The sequence below is a fragment of the Temnothorax nylanderi genome, unplaced genomic scaffold (assembly GCF_030848795.1).
Source record: "Temnothorax nylanderi isolate EJ_2023f unplaced genomic scaffold, tnyl_v1.0 TNYL_tig0076_pilon, whole genome shotgun sequence".
Taxonomy (NCBI): domain Eukaryota; kingdom Metazoa; phylum Arthropoda; class Insecta; order Hymenoptera; family Formicidae; genus Temnothorax; species Temnothorax nylanderi.
Window position 1 is genome coordinate 391,362 of NW_027249138.1, and position 22,755 is coordinate 414,116.

General features: G+C 43.3%; 3 protein-coding genes across 4 annotated transcripts in view; 1 reads left to right on the plus strand and 2 right to left on the minus strand.

Moving 5' to 3' along the window:
- Window positions 1-12: 12 nt before the first annotated feature.
- On the minus strand, window positions 13-1,797 carry Ufsp1 (UFM1 specific peptidase 1). The gene is made up of 4 exons (XM_071709353.1): window positions 1,600-1,797; window positions 823-980; window positions 567-737; window positions 13-493 (listed from the first exon to the last, which is right to left on the minus strand). The coding sequence occupies exons 2-4, from the start codon at window positions 964-966 to the stop codon at window positions 134-136; spliced, it is 675 nt and encodes a 224-aa protein (XP_071565454.1). The 5' UTR covers window positions 967-980; window positions 1,600-1,797; the 3' UTR covers window positions 13-133.
- On the plus strand, window positions 1,795-7,775 carry LOC139774243 (transmembrane protein adipocyte-associated 1 homolog). 2 transcript variants are annotated; one of them, XM_071709349.1, is made up of 8 exons: window positions 1,795-2,136; window positions 2,667-2,863; window positions 2,940-3,235; window positions 3,313-3,509; window positions 3,590-3,650; window positions 3,730-3,916; window positions 4,001-4,130; window positions 5,842-7,775. In XM_071709349.1, the coding sequence occupies exons 2-8, from the start codon at window positions 2,715-2,717 to the stop codon at window positions 5,992-5,994; spliced, it is 1,173 nt and encodes a 390-aa protein (XP_071565450.1). In that variant the 5' UTR covers window positions 1,795-2,136; window positions 2,667-2,714; the 3' UTR covers window positions 5,995-7,775. The 2 variants fall into 2 exon arrangements, with proteins under 2 accessions (XP_071565450.1, XP_071565449.1); XM_071709348.1 differs by lacking the exon at window positions 5,842-7,775 and having other exon boundaries at window positions 4,001-5,275.
- The window catches only part of LOC139774244 (peroxisomal leader peptide-processing protease-like), a 61,883-nt gene continuing 46,210 nt past the window's right edge, over window positions 7,083-22,755 (minus strand). The window contains exons 2-7 of the mRNA XM_071709350.1: window positions 11,864-12,557; window positions 10,889-11,061; window positions 10,696-10,808; window positions 10,223-10,406; window positions 8,906-9,190; window positions 7,083-8,584 (exon numbers count right to left, since the gene is read on the minus strand). Coding sequence (XP_071565451.1) covers window positions 8,496-8,584; window positions 8,906-9,190; window positions 10,223-10,406; window positions 10,696-10,808; window positions 10,889-11,061; window positions 11,864-12,543 — 1,524 coding nt within the window. The 5' untranslated portion in view covers window positions 12,544-12,557 and the 3' untranslated portion in view covers window positions 7,083-8,495. The remainder of the gene's footprint in view (window positions 8,585-8,905; window positions 9,191-10,222; window positions 10,407-10,695; window positions 10,809-10,888; window positions 11,062-11,863; window positions 12,558-22,755) is intronic.

The following is a 22,755-nucleotide window of genomic DNA, read 5'->3' on the forward strand; positions in this document are numbered from 1 at the left end:
TACAACGTCGGGTTCGTGTTCAACTTTTTAATATTTATGTCGATCAAATTTCGAAAATCAGCGTTATACAAAATTACACGATTTCCTGCGGATATGGTTACATCATTATTTCGTCTAAATAATCTATTTAATCTTATTTATCGGCCAGTCCGCGATACTTGAGCTGCGGTAAACACAGATTGTAAAACGAGCTGTCGACGAAGTCATCCAGGTTTTGCCACTTCGCCCATCGATCTTTAATTAAATGTTCCGCATTTTTCGCTTTTCCGACGAAGTGTGGATCTACGATTAACAGGTATACACCTTTGTTTCCAACGTGTAATCCTACTATACATTTGCTGGAGCAGTCCCTGTCTCCACCCATCATAATCGGACTGCCAAATTGCTCTAAATGTCTTTTAATATTATCCACTTGATCGATCAATCCCTTTCCACTCGAGACGTGAATTATTTTGCTAAGAGCGTCGTAAAGTTGGTTTATAACAATGGACACCTATAAAATATTCGAAACATCAGATCTTACTAAAAAAAAAACCCAGTGTTAAGAGGATTAACAATAAGCTTACTTCACAACTTCCTATCCATTCTCTCGACCCAAAAAACGTTCTATCTTTATCCTCCACTGCGACAAGGGTCTCTTGTATTTCATTAATGCTTGGGACAGTTTTTTCTAAGTTCTCATTATTTATGATCCACGAACAGATGGTTTGCAGTGTCCTATATCCGCACCCCCAGCCCTAAATGTAAATCGTATTTATTTTGATGATTTATAAGACGCATGAAAATTTTCATTATAATTAATTATCCAAATTAATTAATCACCCTGTCGTTAAAACCGTCGCAACCATAGTGCCAGTACTCGTAATCTCCTTGCACCAAAAATGTTTCGCCGTTATCTGGTAGGGCTAAATTTACGTGAACGTTTTTCAATAAATTGCCGGAATAATTGACGGTCATCTTTTCCATGTCGTTAAAAAAGCCTAGACAAGTACAATATTTAATTAGAAGTAAAAATATAGTTATACTGATACAGTTATTGGCATGAACTTAATAATTGAGAATTTATAGATTATAGAGTTATAAATTATAATTTCCAAACTATAAAACTTATATTATAAATTATTAATAGTTCGAAATTATTTAACAGATATAATTTCATCTATATAAATTAAAACTTTATAAATGCATATTTTATTTTTATACTTCATAATTTCAAAATTGCAAAATTTATTAATGTTACAATAATACAATTAATAAATTTGTTAAAATTATAATTATTTATATAATTATAGGATTATAAAATTCATATTCGAAACGATAGAATTTGTTATAAACCGTTTATTATAAACATCAGTTATGTTACAAGCAGATTTGCATTTCCCGCTGATAAACATCGCCTAACTTCAAGCTACTGTCACCCAAACGCCAACCTAACCTATTCAAACGTCAAAAACTGAGAAAATTCAACAAACGAGATTCTAAACTCGAATGAAGCAATCATTTTCTCGTTCGCTCTCACGAAAACAAAAGCACGCTGAAAACGGCCGAACGGGGCAGCCGTTTATTAATTAATCAGCGATGAGCGGATCGTGGCGTCACCTGTCAACACGTCGGAACGATGTTCCGCTTCGGCGTCGCGTGACTCTACGTGGGATTTAATCGGGAATGCGGAGACGGAGGTTTCGCGCTCGAGCTCTCGATATCCGCGAGTGAATATTCCGCTCGTCCCGGGGATTAACGTCGAGATTAATTAACGACGGCGAGGACCGAGCGCTGAGCACCGATCGGTAGAATGGCCACTGGCATCAGTGGCATCTCGTAGCGCAACGCCGATTACAAAGCGTGGAACGATAGAGGAAGGGAGACAGCAAGCTGAGCAAACATACGAAAGAGAGAGAGAGAGAGAGAGAGAGAGAGAGGGGGGGGAGGGAGTCAAAGGGAGAGACAGCAGACGAGACGATAGGGAGAGGGAGAAAGAGCGAGAGAGAGAGAAAGCGGAGCAGACGGGAAAGGCGGAAAAGGAGAATCGCGAGGTACGCGAACGCGAGTCCGTCACGCACCGAGTGTTTGCCTCGGCTGGCTGGAACGAGCGCGCCGTTTCCCAGGGAGAAAATGAGAGCGACGTCCTCGTGCTCGGTAAGCCGATTAACGGCGGCCGTCTCATCTAATTAGCCAAGTCGGTTACTGCCCGGGTTACGCGTTACGTCCCCGTCGTCGTCGTCGTCCGTCGTCGCGCCGAGCGATCAGTTTGACAGCTACACAATAGCCAGCTATTTATCGATTTCTTTCCCCCTGGTATCGACCGCGAGACTCGTGCCCTCGCCCAGGAGAGGCCTCGCGAACCCCTCGATCGCGATCCCGTCGCTTCCCGCGCCCGTCGCGCGATCGAAATCACCGAGGATGCCAGTGAATTCGAGAACGTTTCTTTTAGGTTATGTTGGTCGCGCAACCCTGGCTTCGTTTTAGTGCTCCCCCGCGATATTTTCTCTCCCTTTCTCGTGTCAGCTGCGGGTCGCTCGAGGTAACGCGACGTTTAGAAACCGCGTGTTTGTCCGAGTTACGCGAGTCGTCGGCCGTTTCTGTCCGAACATCTTACGGTCTTATCGGACGAGCTACCATAATCGTCATTGTTTTGACGTTTCTTTGTTCTCCCCCCCCCCCGTCAGTGAAACTATAGGAGGAGGATCCGAGCGCAACGCTTGAGAAGGCAGGAAATGTACGGCGCTGAGAGGGAGGAGGTGTCTGAAAGTTGGCTGCACACGTATGACCTGAGCAGTACTATGATCCCCAATGCGAGCACGGCGGTGGACGACGAGGAGCATTTCTGCAAGCTCATCCTGTACAAGGAGATCAAGGACTCCAGGTAAGGATCGCCGCGATCGCCGCGCGACCAGAACGATCCGATCTACCAGATGATCCATCATATTTTTGTTCAACAGAGTGCGCATATGGGACGTCGTCATCCTGGTGCCGAATCTCCTGTTTCTCCTGTTCATCGCGATGCGGTTCAACAGAGCGAGGCTTAAGTTACGCGCAACGAGTAGTCCGATATTTTTAGCGTTTTACGGTCTGGTCATTTGTAACGTAGTTATATCAGTGGTGCGATGCGTCGTGTCGATGACGGTGAACGCGGCGGCGACGGTCGGCGGCAAGGCCGACAAGGTCCTATGGGTCACAGTGAGATTTTTTCTACTCTCCACCGAGATGAGCGTAGTTATATTTGGTCTAGCGTTTGGTGAGTGACGTTCACGAGGGAATGAAGGAAGGTGATATGTATTTGCTAACGCACGAATCTCGCTGTCTGTCTTTCAGGTCATTTGGACAGCCGTTCCAGTATTCGTAGAGTATTACTCGCTACATCCCTCATAGCGCTGGCGTTCACGATCACCCAAGGAACACTGGAGCTGGTCCTGCCTGACGACACATTTCATATTCCCAGCCGCGACTTTTATGTATTCGGTCACGGCGGTATGATGTTTTGGTTTTGCAGCAGTCTCGTTTTCACAACGGTACGCTTATGCACGGTATTGTTTCCTTACCAGAGAAGATCGATACATGATCATTGAGTATATCGATGTGTCGTTTTTAGATATATCTCTTCATATTGATACTGCCATGGACACGGTTGCGGGACCGCCTAGCACTTCCTAGTAAGTAGTCATTATCACAGAGATTACGATGCTTCATCGCTGATTGCGATTTTTACGTGATACGCTTTCTCTGTTGCAGCACGGAAAAGCTTTTATGTTTACGCCGGTATGCTAGCGACGTTGGACCTAGTACAGTCGATTGGCGCAGGCTTTCTAAACTACACGCAAAATCCGGTAGGATTATGCATCGTAGACTTCACTGCAGCAGTGTATTTAACCCTTTTTACCCCTTTGGTTTACCATACATTCCTGTCGGAATTCTTCGGGTAAGTTACTGCTGCTTAGCAATATGCAACTCGAACAATCGTCCTGTCACGCGCGAATACATTTTGGAAACTGTTCTGTCTTAGGGTCTCGCAACCTTCGATAATGTTCTCTTACAAAGCGCAAGTGGACGACACGATGGACGAAGACACTGTGTCGTTACCGCACCAACAGAGTTTTTCATCCTTGAAAACCGACAGCGATTACATCTATCAGGTCCATACTCCTTCTATTCACATACCGCTATATGATTCCCAGGCACTGAAATCCTCCAGACGGGGAGCTTCACTTTATTCCTTAACATCCGCTAAAGATCCCAAAAATAATGACTCAAGCACTTTCGGTTCACCAGTTAAGCCATATTGCTCGACATCCGGTATTGGAAGCTTTGGTAGAGATCCCAACGCACAAAAAGACATCTCGGAGGTGGCTGATTACCCCTTAAATAAGTCCGCTGCTATCCAAAAGAGTGTACCAGACCTAAGGCTCTCCAGTCCGACGCGAAAACCCGTTCCTGTTACGTACGGCAGTCCCGGTAGCATCTCAAATTTACTTTTTTCGACTGATACCGCCAGTAACTTTTTTTACAAGCCAAACACAATTGACAGCAAAATTAATCTATATTCTCAAACGAGGAAAAGTAGTTTAGAGAGTATATCGCATAAAACAACCGTAGATCCGGCCGTGATAGAGAATATTTCACACCGACATGATGGTTCTTCGGAGATATCTCAAGCTCCAGCGTTAGAGAATACCTTACAGTCCATCCTGGAAAGCGGGACGCGCGAAATCGAAACGGACGATCCCCAAGAATCTCGATTAAAGACAACTGACACTGACAATTTAGTCGAAGACGGTGCCGCTAGCGTGAATCCGAGCCATTTAACGACGCGTGTCGGCACCGAGATTTTTAAAACTTTCTCGGACGATATGTCGCCTGATTTATCCGACCCTTCAAACGTCACGCAGCAATTACTTCCTAGAGCAACTTCCTTTACCAGCGCGTACAGGAAGAGCAAGAATGATTCGCAAGAAGGAGAGTCAGGTGGCTTAAGCGATTATTTATTATCCATAACATCTCCGAAATTTGTGAAACATAAAAATCCCGATCCCTTCCCAGATTCAGATTTGTATACGCAAACTGAATCTTTGTAAATAGCTTATTTATATGTACATCGCAGACGGCTCACTGTATCTGTACATATCGTAGATAATCTTTTTAGGTTTTACGTTGATTTTGTTACTTATTAATCCCTATATTATGCATTATAACGCGTATGGTGAGGTACCATTCGAGAGCTTCATCTAACTGTACATAGCATGTTTAGAAATGGTCGTGCAATTAAACATATTGTAGTCAATGCACTTGGTTTCATTTATTTACAACTAACTTCGGGCAATCTCTCCCTCGGCAACGATATCACTCTGCTGCCTTTTTTACGAATGGAATCTCGTAAATGTTTTCAAGTGATATTTTGTTATTGTTACGCGTGCAATGTACACTGTTTGCACCAATGCTTCGATGTTGCAATAGTACGCGCGTAATTCGATGTTTAGTTATTTCGAAGTGCTTCTGGCTGGATTATCGCAGAATTTATCAGCATCTATGTATTTTTTGCGATTCTCTGTATAAACGCTTTCGCATATTACGCAGGAATAAATGATCATTACGTTAGCTTCACAATAACGTCTTTAAAGCTTCTGTTCTCTCCTGGCACTCATATGAAATAATGACGTCGGAGACGATAAATGCGAATTTTACTTCATATAGAAAAAAAGAACACATGACTTCTCGCTTCCGACATCGTAATTCAATATGGTTGCACTGAGGAAAGGGGAGTCTCTTAATTAATTAATCGATTGACTGATTAGGGATCTGCCTTGATAAATGCAAAGCGGAAAATGTTCTTTTTTTTTCTCTTTACAGAATCACAGTGTTTATGACTCGACCCAGTTCGACACGAACGCTACGCCAATCAACCCGCTCTACGCGGCGTCTCTTCAAAGCCCAGATAGTATTACCGGTTACAGTATAGACAGTCAAGAAGCGCCGAATCCGCCGAATGGTTACCAACAATGAGCCGTATCGCTCATATCGATTCGGGGTGCGCTATAAAAATAACAGAACGAGCCTGAGTACGAGTTACTCGACGATCAAATTGCAATTTTGCTAGCTTCGTGAGATCCTCTCTAAATGAGAAATTTGTTACTTTTTTCCGAAAAAAAAGCGTGTTATGCGAAAGAAGTTTGGGATTTGGCGTGAGGTACGATTGTTGTAAGTCAACGGAAGGATTCTAGTCGCCCTCAAGTATTTTTTGGGCCGCGTAATTTACGGATAAAAATACAGATGCTTTTTTGGTCTCCATGTGATAGTTGGCGCTGATGCCCAAATTGTGATCACGAAACGCTGGAAGAAATCTCGCAAAACTCGGAATCTCCAGTTTAGCTTTAGTTTGCTTCATTTAGGGCGAATTCTCGGAAAGATGATTAGAGGTAGCATATTAATTCACATTAGTTTTGTACTTAGATAGACTTTGGAATCTCAAGTGGATTTTTACTGTGCACGTGAAAATAGAATATTCTTTTCGGCAATGTTACGCATTTATCTCGGAATAAGTACAAAACGTAGGTCATTCTAGGATTCGCATACTTCCTCCCGATCGCAGATTCATTTACCGTGACTCTTCATCCCCATTTCACACGTATTTTTTATCCAGACAAAAAATCAGTAAAAAATAGTAATTAAAGACAAATTTACTTCTGAATGCCTTAGACTAACGTAGTTAATACATGCGACTTTTAGAATGCCCTATACGCACGGTGCGATCATCATCACGACGTATCATCCCCGTCGATAAATGCTATTGTTTTGTATCGAGAACTGCAAATCGGTGTGCCGGCCGTGGATCCTAGTAAGGCGGACAAAACACTTAGATTTAACTTCTGAAACTTGCTTATCGTTTCTCCGTCCAAAGTGGACGTCGTCGTATCGCTCGAAAGTCCTCGTTGCGCGGCGAAGCGGCGCGCGGACGACAAGCCGGACACTCGCTATTTTCTTACTTTTGCATCGAAAAATCATTAGATCGATTAAGGGACAATAGGAGTCATTAAAGTTAAACGTCGCGCGGAGATAATTTTTAGACTTAAGGAAAGAAAAAACTCTTCAAATGCTCCAATAATTACGAAGACTCCATCCATGATGTATATACATGATCTGTAATTCTAGTGTAAAGGATCGTACTATTTATATATCTTAATATATACATATATATTATATATATATAATATATATTTATCAATATAATACGTATCTCCGTATCGTAATTAAATTCGTACAACTGGCAGGTTTTAGGATACTTGCTCCTGCGCTGCCCGCGTTTTTCACCTGGACGTTCATCTCGCGCAGGGAAAGAGGAGGGAAAATAAAAGATAAAAAGGAATATGAAATTAGCGTCGTCCGCTATCGTCATTCTCGAAGATGCGCTCATGAGGTTGTAACGTAGATTCCTCCGTTTTCCTACGTTAAAATTGGAAGAGAGAGGGAATCCAGGAAGGAGCAAAATTAATAGTGATATACAACGTAACTTATTTTCTAGCGTAAATTCGTTCGAATTTGTATATACGGAACGGTGTGCGTGGAACGATGTTACATAATGAGTCTCTCTGTCAATTGCAATTGCTTTTTACCATCTCCGACACTATCCCGTCACCCTGCACTCTCCACGAACGTTACCTGCGTCGTCTGACCGTGTGATTTTTTTGTAAGCATCGAGTGCAGTGTATAAGGCAATATATTGTGACCGCGTCGTATAGCTATACTTAATTTTAAAAAAAGTAAAATAAACATGAATGACAATTCAACGTGTTCAATTTAATTTCTTGAAAATCTTATCCGGCCCCCCTCGATTTAGCATGATGGCTAATATAAATTAGATAATAATTAAATATAATTAGCTAGTACTAAAGCAAATTGATTATATAATTAACTAATATAAATTATCCTTAACAGAGAAATATAAATCTTCATTGTACGAGCTTTTGTTAGATAACAAAACGAGTGTAAAAATAAAATTCGCGTAATAGTGTTTTACAAATAGCATCATGATGTATGCAAATCTGAAAAGGAATGTTGTTGGAATCGTGTCTTCTTCTTTTTAATATAAACGCAGCTCTCGCAAGGTACACCAGCATCGAGCATCGTTCGAAGATTCTAGATGCGACGATGTGAATATTATTCATGCAAAAGTCTTCAACGTGTACCGAGGGATCGTTGACTCGTGTCGCTTAGCGCGCTGATCGCCGCATTTGACGTCACGAAAAACTTTCTCTTTGCATTAAACTCGGTCAATGGCGTACGTTATTCAACGAGATTCGACGCGAGATTATGCTCGAGCCTGAAATCGGCAGGTCCAGCGTGACTCAGAGACAAACGTTCCGCAATACAAACAGTCCGATATGTTTATCCGCGATGTACAGAATCGCAATACAAAAACCGCGGATTGAATAGCAAAGAATCTTCCATTAATTGATCAGACCTAGAACTTGGATTATGCTGTAGAGGTTTATCTCGCGTCCTTCTTTTCACAGTTTAGCTGGCAGGAAAGGGTGGAAGTTCCAAATCTTGTGCACTACCGCGTCGTTGCACGTGAAATCTTGGAGCACATCGGGATCTGCAAGGAAAAGACAAAAGAGAAAGATAAATAAGCTTTTTCATCAGCTGTTTTCGTGCATTTTGCCGTTCGCGTAGTCTCCGCGGTGGAACGTCCGGAAAAGTTAAAGGAAATATTTTCGCAGTCTTAATTGATCCTAAGTATAACACGATTAATATTATTTGTGACAGATTGGGTTTGCAGAAAAGATAAAAAAATCCGCTTGAACGCACAACTTTCGTAGCGTTCGCCTGTTTCTGCAGCACGGAAGGCTTACAGTCCATTTCGTCCAAATTGTATAGTCGTTAGATCGTCAGGGTCAATTTAGATTTGTTTACTGACTATCAGTGCGCAAGTATTCCCGCAGGGGCCCGCTCAGCGTGGCGGCCGGCACCGCCAAGCTCATCCGCGGGTAGAGCACGGTGCCGTCCGAGGAGAGCACGTTGCACACAACCATTCCCAGCATGTCACCGGTCGCTCGACTGACGATCGGTCCGCCGCTGGTACCGCTCTGGGCACAACAGGTCGTCAGGAGTGCGCAGTTCATCGACTTGGAGACCACGCCACCGCTGACGGTCGGCCGAATGGACGAGGAGAACGGAAATCCCACGGAGACCACCGGTTCACCTGCAAGCACACGAGATTTTGCACCTGTTAGATCAGATTAATCAAGTATTTGGAATGCTACAATTTAATGCGATTTAACTAGGTATTACTAAAAGGCGGGGGTGATAAAATCTAGTTATTATAAGAATGTGTTATTTTCACAATTGCTCTGTTTAATGAAAAAAAGTTATAAATAATTTTGATAATTTTATTGGTATAATTTGGGTTCAAATTTAATTTGAAATGGTCTAAAAATTTCATTTTATTATGATTTAAGATCTTAGATTCGCTGAGGTCTAATAAATCCCATCTCAGTAATCGTGCTAGATGTTTTCGCCTTACAATTAGTAACGCAGAGTTAACGCATAAATTATGATACACATGACGCCTGTATGATTCGTTTTAATTGACTTAATTATTTTTATACGCGTTTGTTTATCAATTAAAGTTTGGACGTTGTAATACTTTAAACGAAAAGTGTTTCGCTTAAATTAATAATTGAGAAATAATGGAACCGAGAAGATTGCCAATGAAATCATCAGCTTCTTTAAATGATTGCTTTAATTTATGACGAGACAATAATTTGGATATTAATTCCGTCTTCGTTCGCAAAGCGGGTGTTTTTGAAAATTCTGCGTCACTGCTCGCGTAACGTGCTCAATAAAAGCTCTTATGGAACGTGTGATAATAGATTTTTATTGCGATCAAGTAAATGGAATGACTTATGGTTGGTTTCCAAGTTAGAAGAAGAAGGCTAAATATCAATTTCATCCCCAACGATCATCAATTGACCCAATTTTTCACAATTATACGCTATTTCTGTCCCGATGGAAGAAGGTCAATGTCCCTGGCGTTAAGGCGTCAGGAAACCGCTTAACGCGCTGCTGGATATACCGCTAATTTCCTTCTATTACGAGAAAAGCCACGAGAATAAGCTACAATATACCTGTCGGTTCAAATGATAACAATTTGAAGCGGTTGGAATTATTAACGTGTCGCTTCCAACTGCCTTTCGATGAAATAAAAAAAAAATCGCCAACGCGAAGTACTTACCCTTTAAAATTGGAGCATGGGACAACCGTATAGATCTCACCGAGGGATCCATGTCTTGCGGGTCCATCCTCAATACAGCGACGTCATAGGGTTGATTCTCCGGTGTTCTGTACACCAGTCTTGCCCGGACACGTAAATTGGGCTTGTCCGGCCTCATTACGATCGATATCTCCCTTTCTGGCGCCTGTCAGAATTCATCTTGACTTACAATTTGCCATAATATTGTCACGTATAAAAAGTTTACCGTTTCCGATAATATTTCGACAATGCATTGATGATCCGCTGATAATCCGATAATATATTGCCACACGCCGAGTTTATCGCACAGAATAAATTCAATATTTTTATGTTACGTGCTAAAATGTAGTAAATGTACTTCGTATTTTCTATCTTTTTACTTTCGTGCAAATACTGTTATTATATCTCTCTCTGCATTATATTTCTTCAATAATATTTCTTAATAAGAGTTTTACCTCCGCGACGACGTGTGAGCACGTGAGGAATGTACCAGTATTCTTATGCACGAGGACGCCTGTACCCCAATTAATTCCACATCTAACAAGCACGACGCCTTTATCTAACACCACTATAAAAAAAAAATAATAAAAATATTTTGCATGTATGGACGTAACAGATAATAACAGAAAATAACGTTCATTAACGAACCATCTGTATCTTCATAATACTCGCGATCTATGATCGAAGAACAAGGAGAATTCCTCTTCCGTAAAATGTTGAGCACACACGGCGCAAGATTGGCGGCGAAAGTATAATCCACCCATTCTCCGCGACACCAGCTCAACGGCGCGATCACCATCCCGCTGATAGCTCTGCGTTTGCTAAAAAAAATAACATTCATATTCAACAATTCAAAATATGATGAAATGACGAGCCACGGAGTACATTATCGATAAGTAATTTTTATTAAACTCATCTTAAGCGAGAACTTAGGTTTTAAAATTATCGAAAAATTCTGTATATTTCTTGTGACTACATTAATAAATAATTAATAATTTAAATTTGAATTGAAATAAGGTGGAAACAATTTCTTTAACCCGGGAACAGGTGTCTGATTTTTTTTTTGCATAAATGGTCACCTGTGATTTTTACATCCCAATTAAAAGTCATTGTTATTAATTACTGCATATTTTTGATTGTTCTTTAATTTATTAGTATTTGAGGACAGTATGTATATAGATTTACTTAACATTTTTTGTGTGAGAAAAGTAAAAGTAAATAAAAAAAATTTTTTAAACGAAAGAAACACATTAAAATTAACGTAAAAATTAACGTGAGCTTCATCTTTTCGATATTAGGATGTAAATAGGATGCACCCCAGGCACCTGTTCTCAGATTAAGGCTCTCTATTACTCTGTCGAATAATAGAAGATCGTTCAAGAGACTTTCGCGCCGAGCGAAGAGAATTTCCACATAAACGCAATGAATTCTAAAGGCTATAATACACAAAATGCATAGCGTAGCATAAGCATAGCACAAGACCGCTGGACCAATGAGCATCCAGCATAATGTCGCCATATTAATTTACGTAAGATGCTCATTGGTCCAGCGGTCTTATGCTATGCTTATGCGACGTTATGCATTTTGTGTGTGACGGCCTTTAGAGTCATTATAGTTACTTACCCATTTGATGGGATGATATATACGGGACCACCCTCGCCACCGGGGAATGCGTACGCGTCCGTCATGATAACGCAGCCCCCGTCGCCGACGACATTACTGATAACACCGCGCGCGATCGAACCAATGAATACGGGATTGCCGAAGGGCGTCGACTCGATTTCCACGGACGATCCGCGGATAAGATTTCGCGGAGCTTGGTCCAGCAGACAAGACAGGGCTTGTTCGACCGACGTTTCCACGATTGGCTCGGGATCGTAGATGCGGATGAGCAAGAAAACCGAGCGCAGCGATCGATCAAACTCGGATGATTTAGGAAAGTTCCACGTTTTGAAGAACTCGTCGAAGGTTTTCTTCAGCAGCGAACACCTCCAGGCAGCTACAATCTCGCCGTGATGTTCCTTAATTGAGCTCAATCGGAGATCGTCGGCCCCTAGATCGCGATAGATCCGAAATTTCAATTCGCTCGTGAGTTCTCTCGGCACTGTCGCGAGTTCTCCCGGTACCATATTCATGACGAAGCTCGATATCGCGGGGGACTTGTCGATAATCGGGCCCAATGCGGCGCCGTGAGTCAATATCCAATCTGTTGAGATCGAAATGCCGGAGCATCCCTGCGGCGACGTCAATGGATCTTTGTCGATCGATGAGTGGAGTACAAGTGCGCTGCTTGGAGGGCCCATCCTTCCCAATAATGCTGTACATAGAAAGAAGTCACAGCTTTTTAATTTATGGAAAAAAACAGACACATCTAAAGAATGAAGATAAAATACATTAATATACTTTTAACATACTCTCTACACTGTTAAATTATACTTATTTGATTAAAAATTTTATTTTTAATTATTCTTATAGGTCGCCACTACTCTTATTCAATATGTCGTTAATTTAACTAAAACAATGGAGTAAAAATAATACTATTTTAAAATAATAAAATTTCACGGTAGTGACGCATGGTAGTCAAAAGTAACAAAATGTTATTTAACTCACTCGATTTAAATTTCATCCTTTAATTTAATATTTAACAGTGTAAGAGTATTTATAAGGTGATATTTTCTAATCTTTTCTTAATAGTACAAAATTAATGCAACATTCCTAAATACACATATTATAAGATAAGCACATATAAAATGTACACACATATGTACGTATCTACATTTAAATATAAAATTTACAATTTTGTCTCTCTTTGCCTCGCAAATAAAATTTTGGTACAGATCTCATCGATTTTTAGAACTCATTATCCCGTTAAATAAACTTCGGATCTTTTTCTGTGTACCCGATCAGGACACGGCTGTCGTACCTGTTACAGCCTAAGTAACAGCGCGTTTTGCAATACAGAGATATCGAGCGATCAAACATCGGGGATACTCTCGCAGGGAGCATAGCTGCCACATTCGTCGCGCAATTCAACGGTGAAAGGGTTAATTGTCGCGAGCGCGGCACCGTGAAATCGCGGTGCTATAGCTCGATAAAAAGGGCCGACGATGGAGGGAGGAAAAAGGATAGAAAAAAAAAGGAAAAGAACACGGCTGTACCGTCGCGTAATCGTGAGTCACCATCGTGCGCGGTGAACCAAAAAGAACGAGATCAGGAGTGGAGGAGAGGAGCAGCGGAGTCAGGAATGACTTGTACATCTGCGTCGTTCGCGAGCTAGGAAATCCCTTTGCAAATACCGTATGATTGCGGCCGCATACCTAAACGATAACGCAAACGGCTGCGGGGAAAAAGCCGGCTCTCTAGATTCTTAAGTCTTAGTCCCGAGGTGGAATTTTTAAAATATGTACCGCTTATCGAAGAAAATCGCCTGCGTAGCGCGACAACTTACAATTTCTATCTCATTAGCTAGTGATATTTTCTTTATTATCCAGTTGTTTTATTATTATTCTCGCATTAATTTAATTTATCACATTACTTTAATCACCAAAATATTTTCTGTCTATCATCTGGCACAATATTGCGTTAAGTAATAATTAATCGATACTTAAATGATACTTTTATAAGCTTAAATAAAATCGCATGTTGATCGCGCGAGACCCTGTCAGGAATATTTTTGTCTGGTTTTAAAGAGAATAATGTCTCTCACAATGTCAAGAATCGCGCGGCGCGTTTAAACGACGGTGATCCGTCGCATTTTTGCACGGTCGTCCGCAAGCAAAGTGGGGCACGGTCCAGGAAAGTCTTCTTCTTCCAGGATAATAAAAAAAGCGCTGAAAATAATCGTGACTCAGCAGCTGGCGACAAGGCATGTGCATGATAAAAAAAAAGAGAGACCACGGCGCGAAAAAACCACGTTCGCCATCACGAGGCGAAGGCGCGAGAGCGCGTAAGATACGTCACACTTTTGTAGTAAGCATGTGACGTATTAGAAGGTCCGGTTTTCTCGGAACCGGAGGAAACTGGTTTGACGGCACGTGTCACGAAAACGAGAAAAAGATCTACGAGCGATGGGGGGGGACGAGAGGGAGAAGGGCGCCCAAAAATAAACGCGAGCAGACAGAACCGCAGATGTCTGAGGAGCCTATGACGAGATGATGACATATAATGCATGCGCGGGATAGAGTCGGCGCTAAAGAGAGGCACGACAATTATAGACGTCCAGATGAAGATGAAAGGATTCTGCGAAAAAAGAAATCACGCGCGTGAACTGCGTCAACACGCCATTCTCAGGCTAACCCGCGTTTCTTCCTCTTTTTTTTCTAGCTTCGGTCCAAGTAGTAATAGCGGTCCTAAGGGGCTACTCAGGTAACGCCACGAGCGAAAATTTCAAGGTAAAACGTGGTCAAAATCGCAAAACAAACTTGAAATAATCTTTATTACACCTATAAAATTCTAACACCGTATCGTAAATGTAATTGTTCAGTTCTTTCGATTGTTTCTTTTTTCCTATGAGAGCAGTGTTTTGATCTTTCGTGCGGCAAATCGAATTAAAAATCGCGCAGCAGTATTTAAACGTTAACTGAATCCCCCCCCCCTGTCCGCTATGGAATTCCCGGTCTCCTCTTCGAATCCGCTTCCCTCCCGATCGATTTTTGTGTTCTCTTCTTCTTGCTTCCTCCCTTTCCCGACAATGATGGCCGTGCGACCGCTTGCCAGCTTGCCGGCCGATCTTCAATGAAGATTGCCGACTCTATCCCGTGTTTCTTCCTCTTCTTCTGCCGCTCGTGTATTATTCCGATATCTGTAGTATCAAATTAGCAGCTCCAATTAGGAAAGCGAAAACAAGATTTGATTTATGAAACGGTCGCGACGACGTTCCTCGATAATTCTCACCAAGTTAGCCGTTAAGTGTTATCCGCAACCTGAACGAGTTGAACAAAATGACGATAGCGAACTGGATAGCCTAATGGACGCGTCAGTCGATCGCTTCGTTTTGCCTCTCTTCGTTTCTCTTCGAAGGTCTCGAAAAAGACCACGCGCCAGTCTCACCACTTACGGATACGCGATTCATTTATAATACGGAGAAACGTTAGATAAACGCCTAATTAACGTTCGCGTACTAATTTCCCTACGATTCTCCGTCCGCATAAAATATCGCTGCAATTAAGTCTATGCAAACATTAGGGAAATCTGCAAAAGAGAACAAACGAATGCATTCGAGATTCGGGAAGACAGAAAGAGATAGCTCCGCGAAGTCTCTCAAAGAAGTGCGCTTCTTGTCTTGATGAAAAAGAACAGCAAATTATAAAAATACGAAGAAGCGAATACACACAATTAATTATACACATACAGCAATAACTTTACGAAAGATTCAATGCATAAATATATATATATATATATATATATATATATATATATATATTTACAACGGCGGAATAAGTTATGTGGTTTTAAATTCGTAGTGTCAAATTATACTCAATTTGACCCTCATCGACTTGACTCATTTTTAACCTGTTCCTGTAGGTCGCCACTGCTCCTATTCAATATGTCGTTAATTTAACTAAATCAATGAAGTTAAAATAATACTATTTTGTGTAAAAAAAAAAATAATAATATAAAAGCTCTCTCGAATAAAATCAACATCTTTAATAACTTTGGCAATAAGAGCCAAGTGCAGTGTAGTTCGTGCGCAATATATAAAAATTAGGACTCGCGTACGTTTCGACCCTCTCTTTGGGTCATCTTCACCGCGATAAAAATATAAATAATAAACAATTTTACATCGGACGGGATTTTACACAGTCTAATCGTCAGTAAATTAAAAAATATCGTTGTCTCTCATCAGATTATATAACTCTACATATCACAATGTGACAGCAGTTATTCAAAATAATTACAGCAACAAGATTTGACTCCACAATTCCTAATGTTACATCATCTATTCAAACTTCTACAACCTACAATTGTAACATTAGGAATTGTAGAGTTAAATCTTGTTGTTGTAGTTATTTTGAATAACTGCTGTCACATTGCGATATGTAGAGTTATATAATCTGATTCTAATGCTATTATATCATAATGTAACATCAACAGATGATGGGAATTCTATATTGTTAAAGTGGCAAAATGCTCTTTACCCGGTTCTTATAGAGTTGTAGTCAATATCGCGATGTACTGTATAAAATGCTAAGTATATAGACTCGCTTGTCTCTACGTTGTTCGATCTTACATGACACGGTGACAACTGTAAAATAAATTTCGACACACATGATAGTTGAAAATCATAAAATGTTATTTAACAAGGTACTAGTTTAAATTTCGTCCTTTAATATTTAACAGTGTGCCCGGCTTTCTCGCCCGCGCGCATCATCTGCACCCACCGCGATTTTCCCTCCCGTTGCCATTATGCCGAGTGATCCTTTTGTATATTTAAGCGCGCAAGGAGCAAAAAGCGACCGCGCGCGGGCACGTCCTCGCCGCGCCTGTTCGATAACTGACCGGTTCTACTGCGAGCGCGGCGAGATGCCGGCCGCGGCCGCCGCTATCTAATTTTCTGCTCGTGATTTAGATCGAATAACGATGGTTTTCCGTACCATTTAAGTCGCGCGCTGGCCTCGCCCCGCTCGCGGCGCACGTTCAATTACTGAAACATCGCGGGGATAATCGGATTTCGCGAACGCCGCCCGTGGAAAATTGTACGATCCGGCGTGCGAGCCCAGGCCTCGCTCGCATCGTCCGCTCCTCCAGCCGCTCGCAATTTATGCGATAATTAATAAGTACTCGGCCGCGCGGATCGGCCGCCGGATGGCCGCCGGCGGCGGTCATTCGAGTTCGATTTTTCTTCCGCGGGAGTCTTAGAAACCCTCGTGTTCTTTTAAAGCGCTCTTACACTTCTGCCTGCGCTTCGTGTGATAATTAAAGAGATACCACGCGATCGAAATCTTATCAGCATATCCGATCGAACGAATCTCTTGATTAGGTGATTAGACAATACGATATTCAGAACTATTTATCTATCTATTTATCGTCTGTTTACTTTATAGACAATTTATTTTAATAAATATACAGAAGTTAATGCGATTTTCTGGGAAGCTCTTTTGAAATTCACACATAAATCGGCATTTAATACAGCACCGTCGGCAAAAAAGATGTATCTCATCTCTGCCATAAAGGAACATGTCTATATAAGCATATACGACGTGCCAAGGTCGTCGCTGGTTCGACCCAAGGCCATCCCTGGTTCGATCGTGTCTAGAAAGCACGTAGGTCGCGCTAACTCGACGATCATCGGCATCAAGCCGCCGGTTTTCTTCTCATTGCCGGCGGGGGGATCGGCTTCCTTTCGTGGTGAACGAAAAATCGAAACCTCTCGTTCGGGATGGGAAATCGCCGGCGTTGGCAAAAGGAAGAAACTACAGCGGGAGAAGCCGCTGGGGCGTGTCCGGGGCTGGCAAGCTGGACTAGTTTTTGCTCGAGTCTTGCACCGGTAGACCGCTTGGCACCTCGGAACGTACGGTGCATCGTGCAGCTCGTTATCGCGCTGGCCGGAACACGAACCACGCCGGCGAGCTCTCGGCGCGACTCGTGGCGACTCGCTCGTTTCTCAGCGCGAGGACGACTACATTCTCGACTCGAAGTAGGAAAATTCGGAAGGATCGGCAAGCATCCGCTTCGCAACATTAAATTCTAATTGCCAGAATTGTTAGAAATTGCTAATTATCCGACCCTTTCGTTTTATGTCAATGCCTCTTAATTCTTTCCAATTTAATTCATTTTGATTCATATTGATTTTACATTTTTAACGAGACGCTCGCACGGCTGCAGAAGAAATAAATATATTTCAGAAAGAACGTGTTAACGTTCTCGTTAAAATCGTAAAAATATGATAACGTTCTAGACGAACGTTTTAACGTTATTAAAATTATAGTAAAATAATGCTTTAACATTCGGAAAGCTTCTTGCGTGAATTTCATTTAATTTATTCCATATCCAATCAATAAAGGAATTAGGAATTAATTCGTACGAGTAAAAAGCTACTGCCGATCGAAAATTCGACACGAATCGCGATTCAAGGATCGTTTTAGACGTCGCAAGGGTGGCCGGTAATAACTGTCGGCTTGCCGCAGACTCGAGAAAGATACCAGAAAAATGCAACGGAACGCGCGCGAAGCGCTGCAATTCTAATTAAAAAATTAATTCGGAGCCTTGATACGCAAGGACGAATATACTCACCTTCGGCAGGATCTATAAATAGCCGCGTATCTCGTCGCCACGACGTCTCGATCATTTTCTTACGGAGCGAAACCCGCTCTTCCTTCCTCTTTGTTTCTCTTCGGGGTTTTCGGTCGCTCGAGCAGAAAACGCGCTTTCGCATAATCGCGACGACAGTTTCATAATTCAATTAACGATTTCACCTGGTATCGCCGCCGATCGCTCGCGAGTGGAGGCGACCAACGAGCGCGTTCCGACCGGCGGGCGAACGTTCGCGAATGAAATATGTTCGCGGGACGTCTCTGAGAAACTGCCATACATTCGCATTCGTTGGAAAGTTTAAGCGACATTTAACGAATATCCGATCCGACGTGAAAGCGTACACAAGATTATTCTTTGTGCAAAAGGAATTCGCACTGATACTTCAGTAAGAGGAAACAAATTATGACACCAATTTCAGGGATCTCAGTTTTATCGTGAATCTCTCTGCCCAGTTACGCGCTAAAAAATTCTCTGCCAGAAAAATGCCAGCTGAAGCTACACGTCGTATCAATACATTTTATACGAGCTATTAAGAATGGAAGAAAAATAATTTGTTATTGCATGTTAAATAAATTTAAGTAAGTACGTGTACACGCGGTTGCGGCGTGCGGTGCAACAAAGTTCACATACGTCACAATTCGACTCGAGAGCGAGAAAGGGAGAGAAAGGAAGAAAAAGACGATTTGCCGCTACGCCTTCTTCGCGTAGGACCCCTCGATATCGCCCGCTGTTTTACACACGCGCGCAGATCGTATTGTGGACCATGATAATGGGCTATTGTTCCGAAGTATCGCGCGGATACGACTCGGCGAAGAATCGAGAAGAGGGCAACCAACGCCGCGTCGACTGGCGACATGTCCGATAAAGTGTTCTTCTGTTTTATTCTTTTTTTTTTTCATCGGCCGTTCTCCAGAGAGTTCGCAATCATCGATACAGTACCGAGATCAAAGACTGTTCGTCGTCCCGCCGCTCGATCCACGATCGGCCGGCTCGATACCTCTACGGTAATTAATGACGGTAATTCCATCGTCCTTCCTTATCGCGAAAGAGCATCTCGCGAAAAAACGTCCATGTCGTAGAGAGCTATTTTAAAACGCGACGGATGTTCCGTGATGCGAACGTCGAAGAAATCTATCTGAAATCAGTCGGAATTATTTTATCGGAATCATTTGAGTGGAGAGGTGCCGTATCGGTCAGCAATACTTTCTCCTTCGATTTCTTTTCCGTTCAAGATTCTGATCTTCTGTACGTATGACCCGCAGATAATAGAGATTCGCGCAACGCGAGAATTATCATTCCACGAATCTGCGAAGGGTTGACCAACAATGCCCGTCGTTGACACTCTCGCGTGATATCAGGTGGCCTTGATTACGTCAGCGGGCGGTGGAACTGGAGAACGGCCTTCGTCACCCGAACCAGCTGCCAGCTGGTCTCTCTCCGGGTGTTAGAGCGTATCTACGGTGCCGCGCTCCGGTCCGCGGTCGGTCGGCAGAACAGGGGGCCCCACAACGAGATTCGCAGGTGCGAGAGGTGAGCGGGAGGACTCTCGCTTATCTTACCGAGAAATCGTCCTCGCTCTTGCCGCGGCATCTTAACGAACGGAAAACGAGCGATGGCGAGTCAGCGGAGAAGAAAGGGAGAGAAAGAGGGCGGAGTAGAAATCAAAGAGCCATTTCGAAGTCTCTTCGGGGTGTGTAGCCGGTCGTTTTTATTTCGCGAGTTGTCTTCCAATCGGGATGTCTTCTTTTAGCATTATTTTTCATGTATTTACATGTTAATATAAATTAATGCGTATCGCTAAAAAGATATTTGGATCCATAAAATTATTCGGAATTATCTTCAAGGTATGTTCGAGTTCGATGGAATTTATATCTGCGGAGATCTTGAAAAGAAAACGCTGACGACAAGGGGGCCGCGAGTGCGCCGTAGAAAGGCGAGGGGTCCGAAGGAAACTCCTGTAGAAAGAGGGACAGAGGGAAAAAAGGATCGGGGCGAAAGGATATTGCAAAAGGGAGAAATAGGCAAGAAAGGGAGATAGAGGGAGAAGAGGAGGAATAAAAGCACAAAAAAAGAAAAGTAAAAAAAACGGAGAAAGAAGAGAGTGGGACTGAGAGGCGCAGAGGAGGGAAGACGAAGCAAAGCAAATGAAGTGAAAGAGGCGAAGTGTGTGTGTATACGCGCGAAGGAGGCGCGGGGAAAGGAGGGTAGAGGTGCGCAACCAGCGCGAGAGGGAAGGAGAGAGTAGAACGTAGCTCGAGCTAGTCGCCTAGACAGCGTGGCAGCGCGGCGGCAGAAATCAAATAAAACGAGAGCTCGCTCGCGTACGCGCATGCACGTATAACCGAGCTGTACAGTGCCTGGCAGCAATGTGGTCTCTCTCTCTCTCTCTCTCTCCCTCCCTCTCTTCCTGGCCGCGGTGGGTCCGACGATGGCGAACACGCCATGTCGTTCGCGGCGACCGTTGGCGGCATCTTGTCTGGCCCGCAAAATATCTCTCGTCATTACAAGTAATGGTAATCGACGATTACGCTCGACATTCCGATGCCCGAGATGCCATCAGATACGTCATTCTAGAAGAACTCGAGAAACATACGACCGACCCAATCTTCTAGATGAGACCTAGTCTTCTTTTCCATCTCTCGCCAAGGTCCTCTCATCTCGCGATCTTCAGATTCCGTACAGCGTTAATATCCAGGTCGGTGAAACCTAAACCCACGACCAGTCTGGGACTTGGTCAGCCCGGGTTAATTTAGCTAATTTAGAGTTAGAGCTGCTCCCGGCGAGATCTAAGTATTGATGTTTGCAAAGATCGTTTGCGCCTGATACTAATCATCGCAGCAGCAAAACAGCGTCGCTGTGCCACTTAGCGATCGGTTAGCCCGTTTGCGGTAGGATTTAGCGTAGCGCGTAACTCTCCTCGTTCCCCGTATAACTCAAGCTCTCCGTGCTGTGTGCGATAAATAACGCATGTTTCTGCGGCATTAGTTACAGGGTAAGCGCGAACGTTTGTCACCGAAAAAAAAGCGTCTTTTTCGTTCCAATGTTTTCTCGGTATTTCACCGGTTTCCCGATTGGCAGCTGCCGAAGATTTCTACATCGCGGATACGTGTGGCTTGTCACGTCCTTAGCGTACATCGCGCGAGCGGAATTTCAACCTCGGCCGCGCGCGTTCATCGAATTTATCGTCGTGCGTGCGTGCGCTTGCCTTAGCGAGTGAATGGGGAATTAAACTGTGCTCGTTCACGACGTTAACGCACGACGAGAGGCCCCGTATCGGCCGCGCATAGCTCGCCTGCTCGCGCGCGTTTCTAAAAGCTTCCCATATGGCAGCTATCGTTCCGGTGTAACCACACCACCGGGGGGGACTTTCATTTACCATAATAAGATATATAGAGGAACGGCCGCGGGGCCGATCTATATATAGCCGCCAAGTAATTTCATCGCGAGGAATGCGACGCGCACTCGCGCGCGTTTCTTTAACTCGCGGTTAAATTAACGCGCGGTTCTGACCGCCGATCGATCGAGTTCTCGGGGGGGAAAAAAACGGAAAAAGATTCTCCGTGGGGAAAGGCGCGAAGAACATCCGAATAATGAATCAGGAATGACTATAGAGAGAATAATGTACAAAGAGGGTAACGCGATTGTTAACGCTTACGGAATCTTGGAAAGTTTGCCTTAATTTCCACTTACGTACGGCAAATATTTAACGAAACAACTAGCAGTTAGAGAGATCTCTTCCGGTTGCACGTGCGCGACTGCGAGTCGACGTCGTGATCGAGACCTGCGTCGCAACGACGCAGAAACTCTTAGCACTGGGTGCGGCTGGCTACTTGCAGAGTGTGTACCCGGGGAACTCGCGGCCGAGAAGCGGCACAGAAGCCGGCTGGTACAGGAACATGCCAGGAATTGGAAAGGCTTTCCGTGCGATGAATTTATGCAACACGCGGTCTGAATCGCGGCTGCGTCGCCGAGCGTCGTCATCGTCGTCGTCTCGGCCTCGCGCGAAAACCCGCCGCGCGTGCGATTTCACCGCGTGCGCACGCAGGGAACACCGCGCGATCTCCAGGCGGAATCTTCCCCGCGATATGTCGCAGAAATAGCAAGGATGCTTCAACGCGAATGCGAGGAGAGTACGCGAATTTGATTCGACTCTGAATGCATGTTTTCCCGCAGTTGTTCACTGTTAAATATTAAAGGATGAAATTTAAACCAATACCTTAGGTTAAATAATATTTTGTTATCTTTATCTACCATGTGTGTTA

Excerpts from the sequence above, each read along its gene's own strand:
- Ufsp1 (XM_071709353.1), bottom strand. The coding sequence starts at position 966 with ATGGAAAAGATGACCGTCAATTATTCCGGCAATTTATTGAAAAACGTT. Across the intron at positions 738-822 it reads GCGACGGTTTTAACGACAGG|GGCTGGGGGTGCGGATATAG; the intron begins GTGATTAATTAA and ends ATTTACATTTAG. Across the intron at positions 494-566 it reads AATGGATAGGAAGTTGTGAA|GTGTCCATTGTTATAAACCA; the intron begins GTAAGCTTATTG and ends AATATTTTATAG.
- LOC139774243 (XM_071709348.1), top strand. The coding sequence starts at position 2,715 with ATGTACGGCGCTGAGAGGGAGGAGGTGTCTGAAAGTTGGCTGCACACG. Across the intron at positions 2,864-2,939 it reads AAGGAGATCAAGGACTCCAG|AGTGCGCATATGGGACGTCG; the intron begins GTAAGGATCGCC and ends TTTGTTCAACAG. Across the intron at positions 3,651-3,729 it reads GGACCGCCTAGCACTTCCTA|CACGGAAAAGCTTTTATGTT; the intron begins GTAAGTAGTCAT and ends TCTCTGTTGCAG.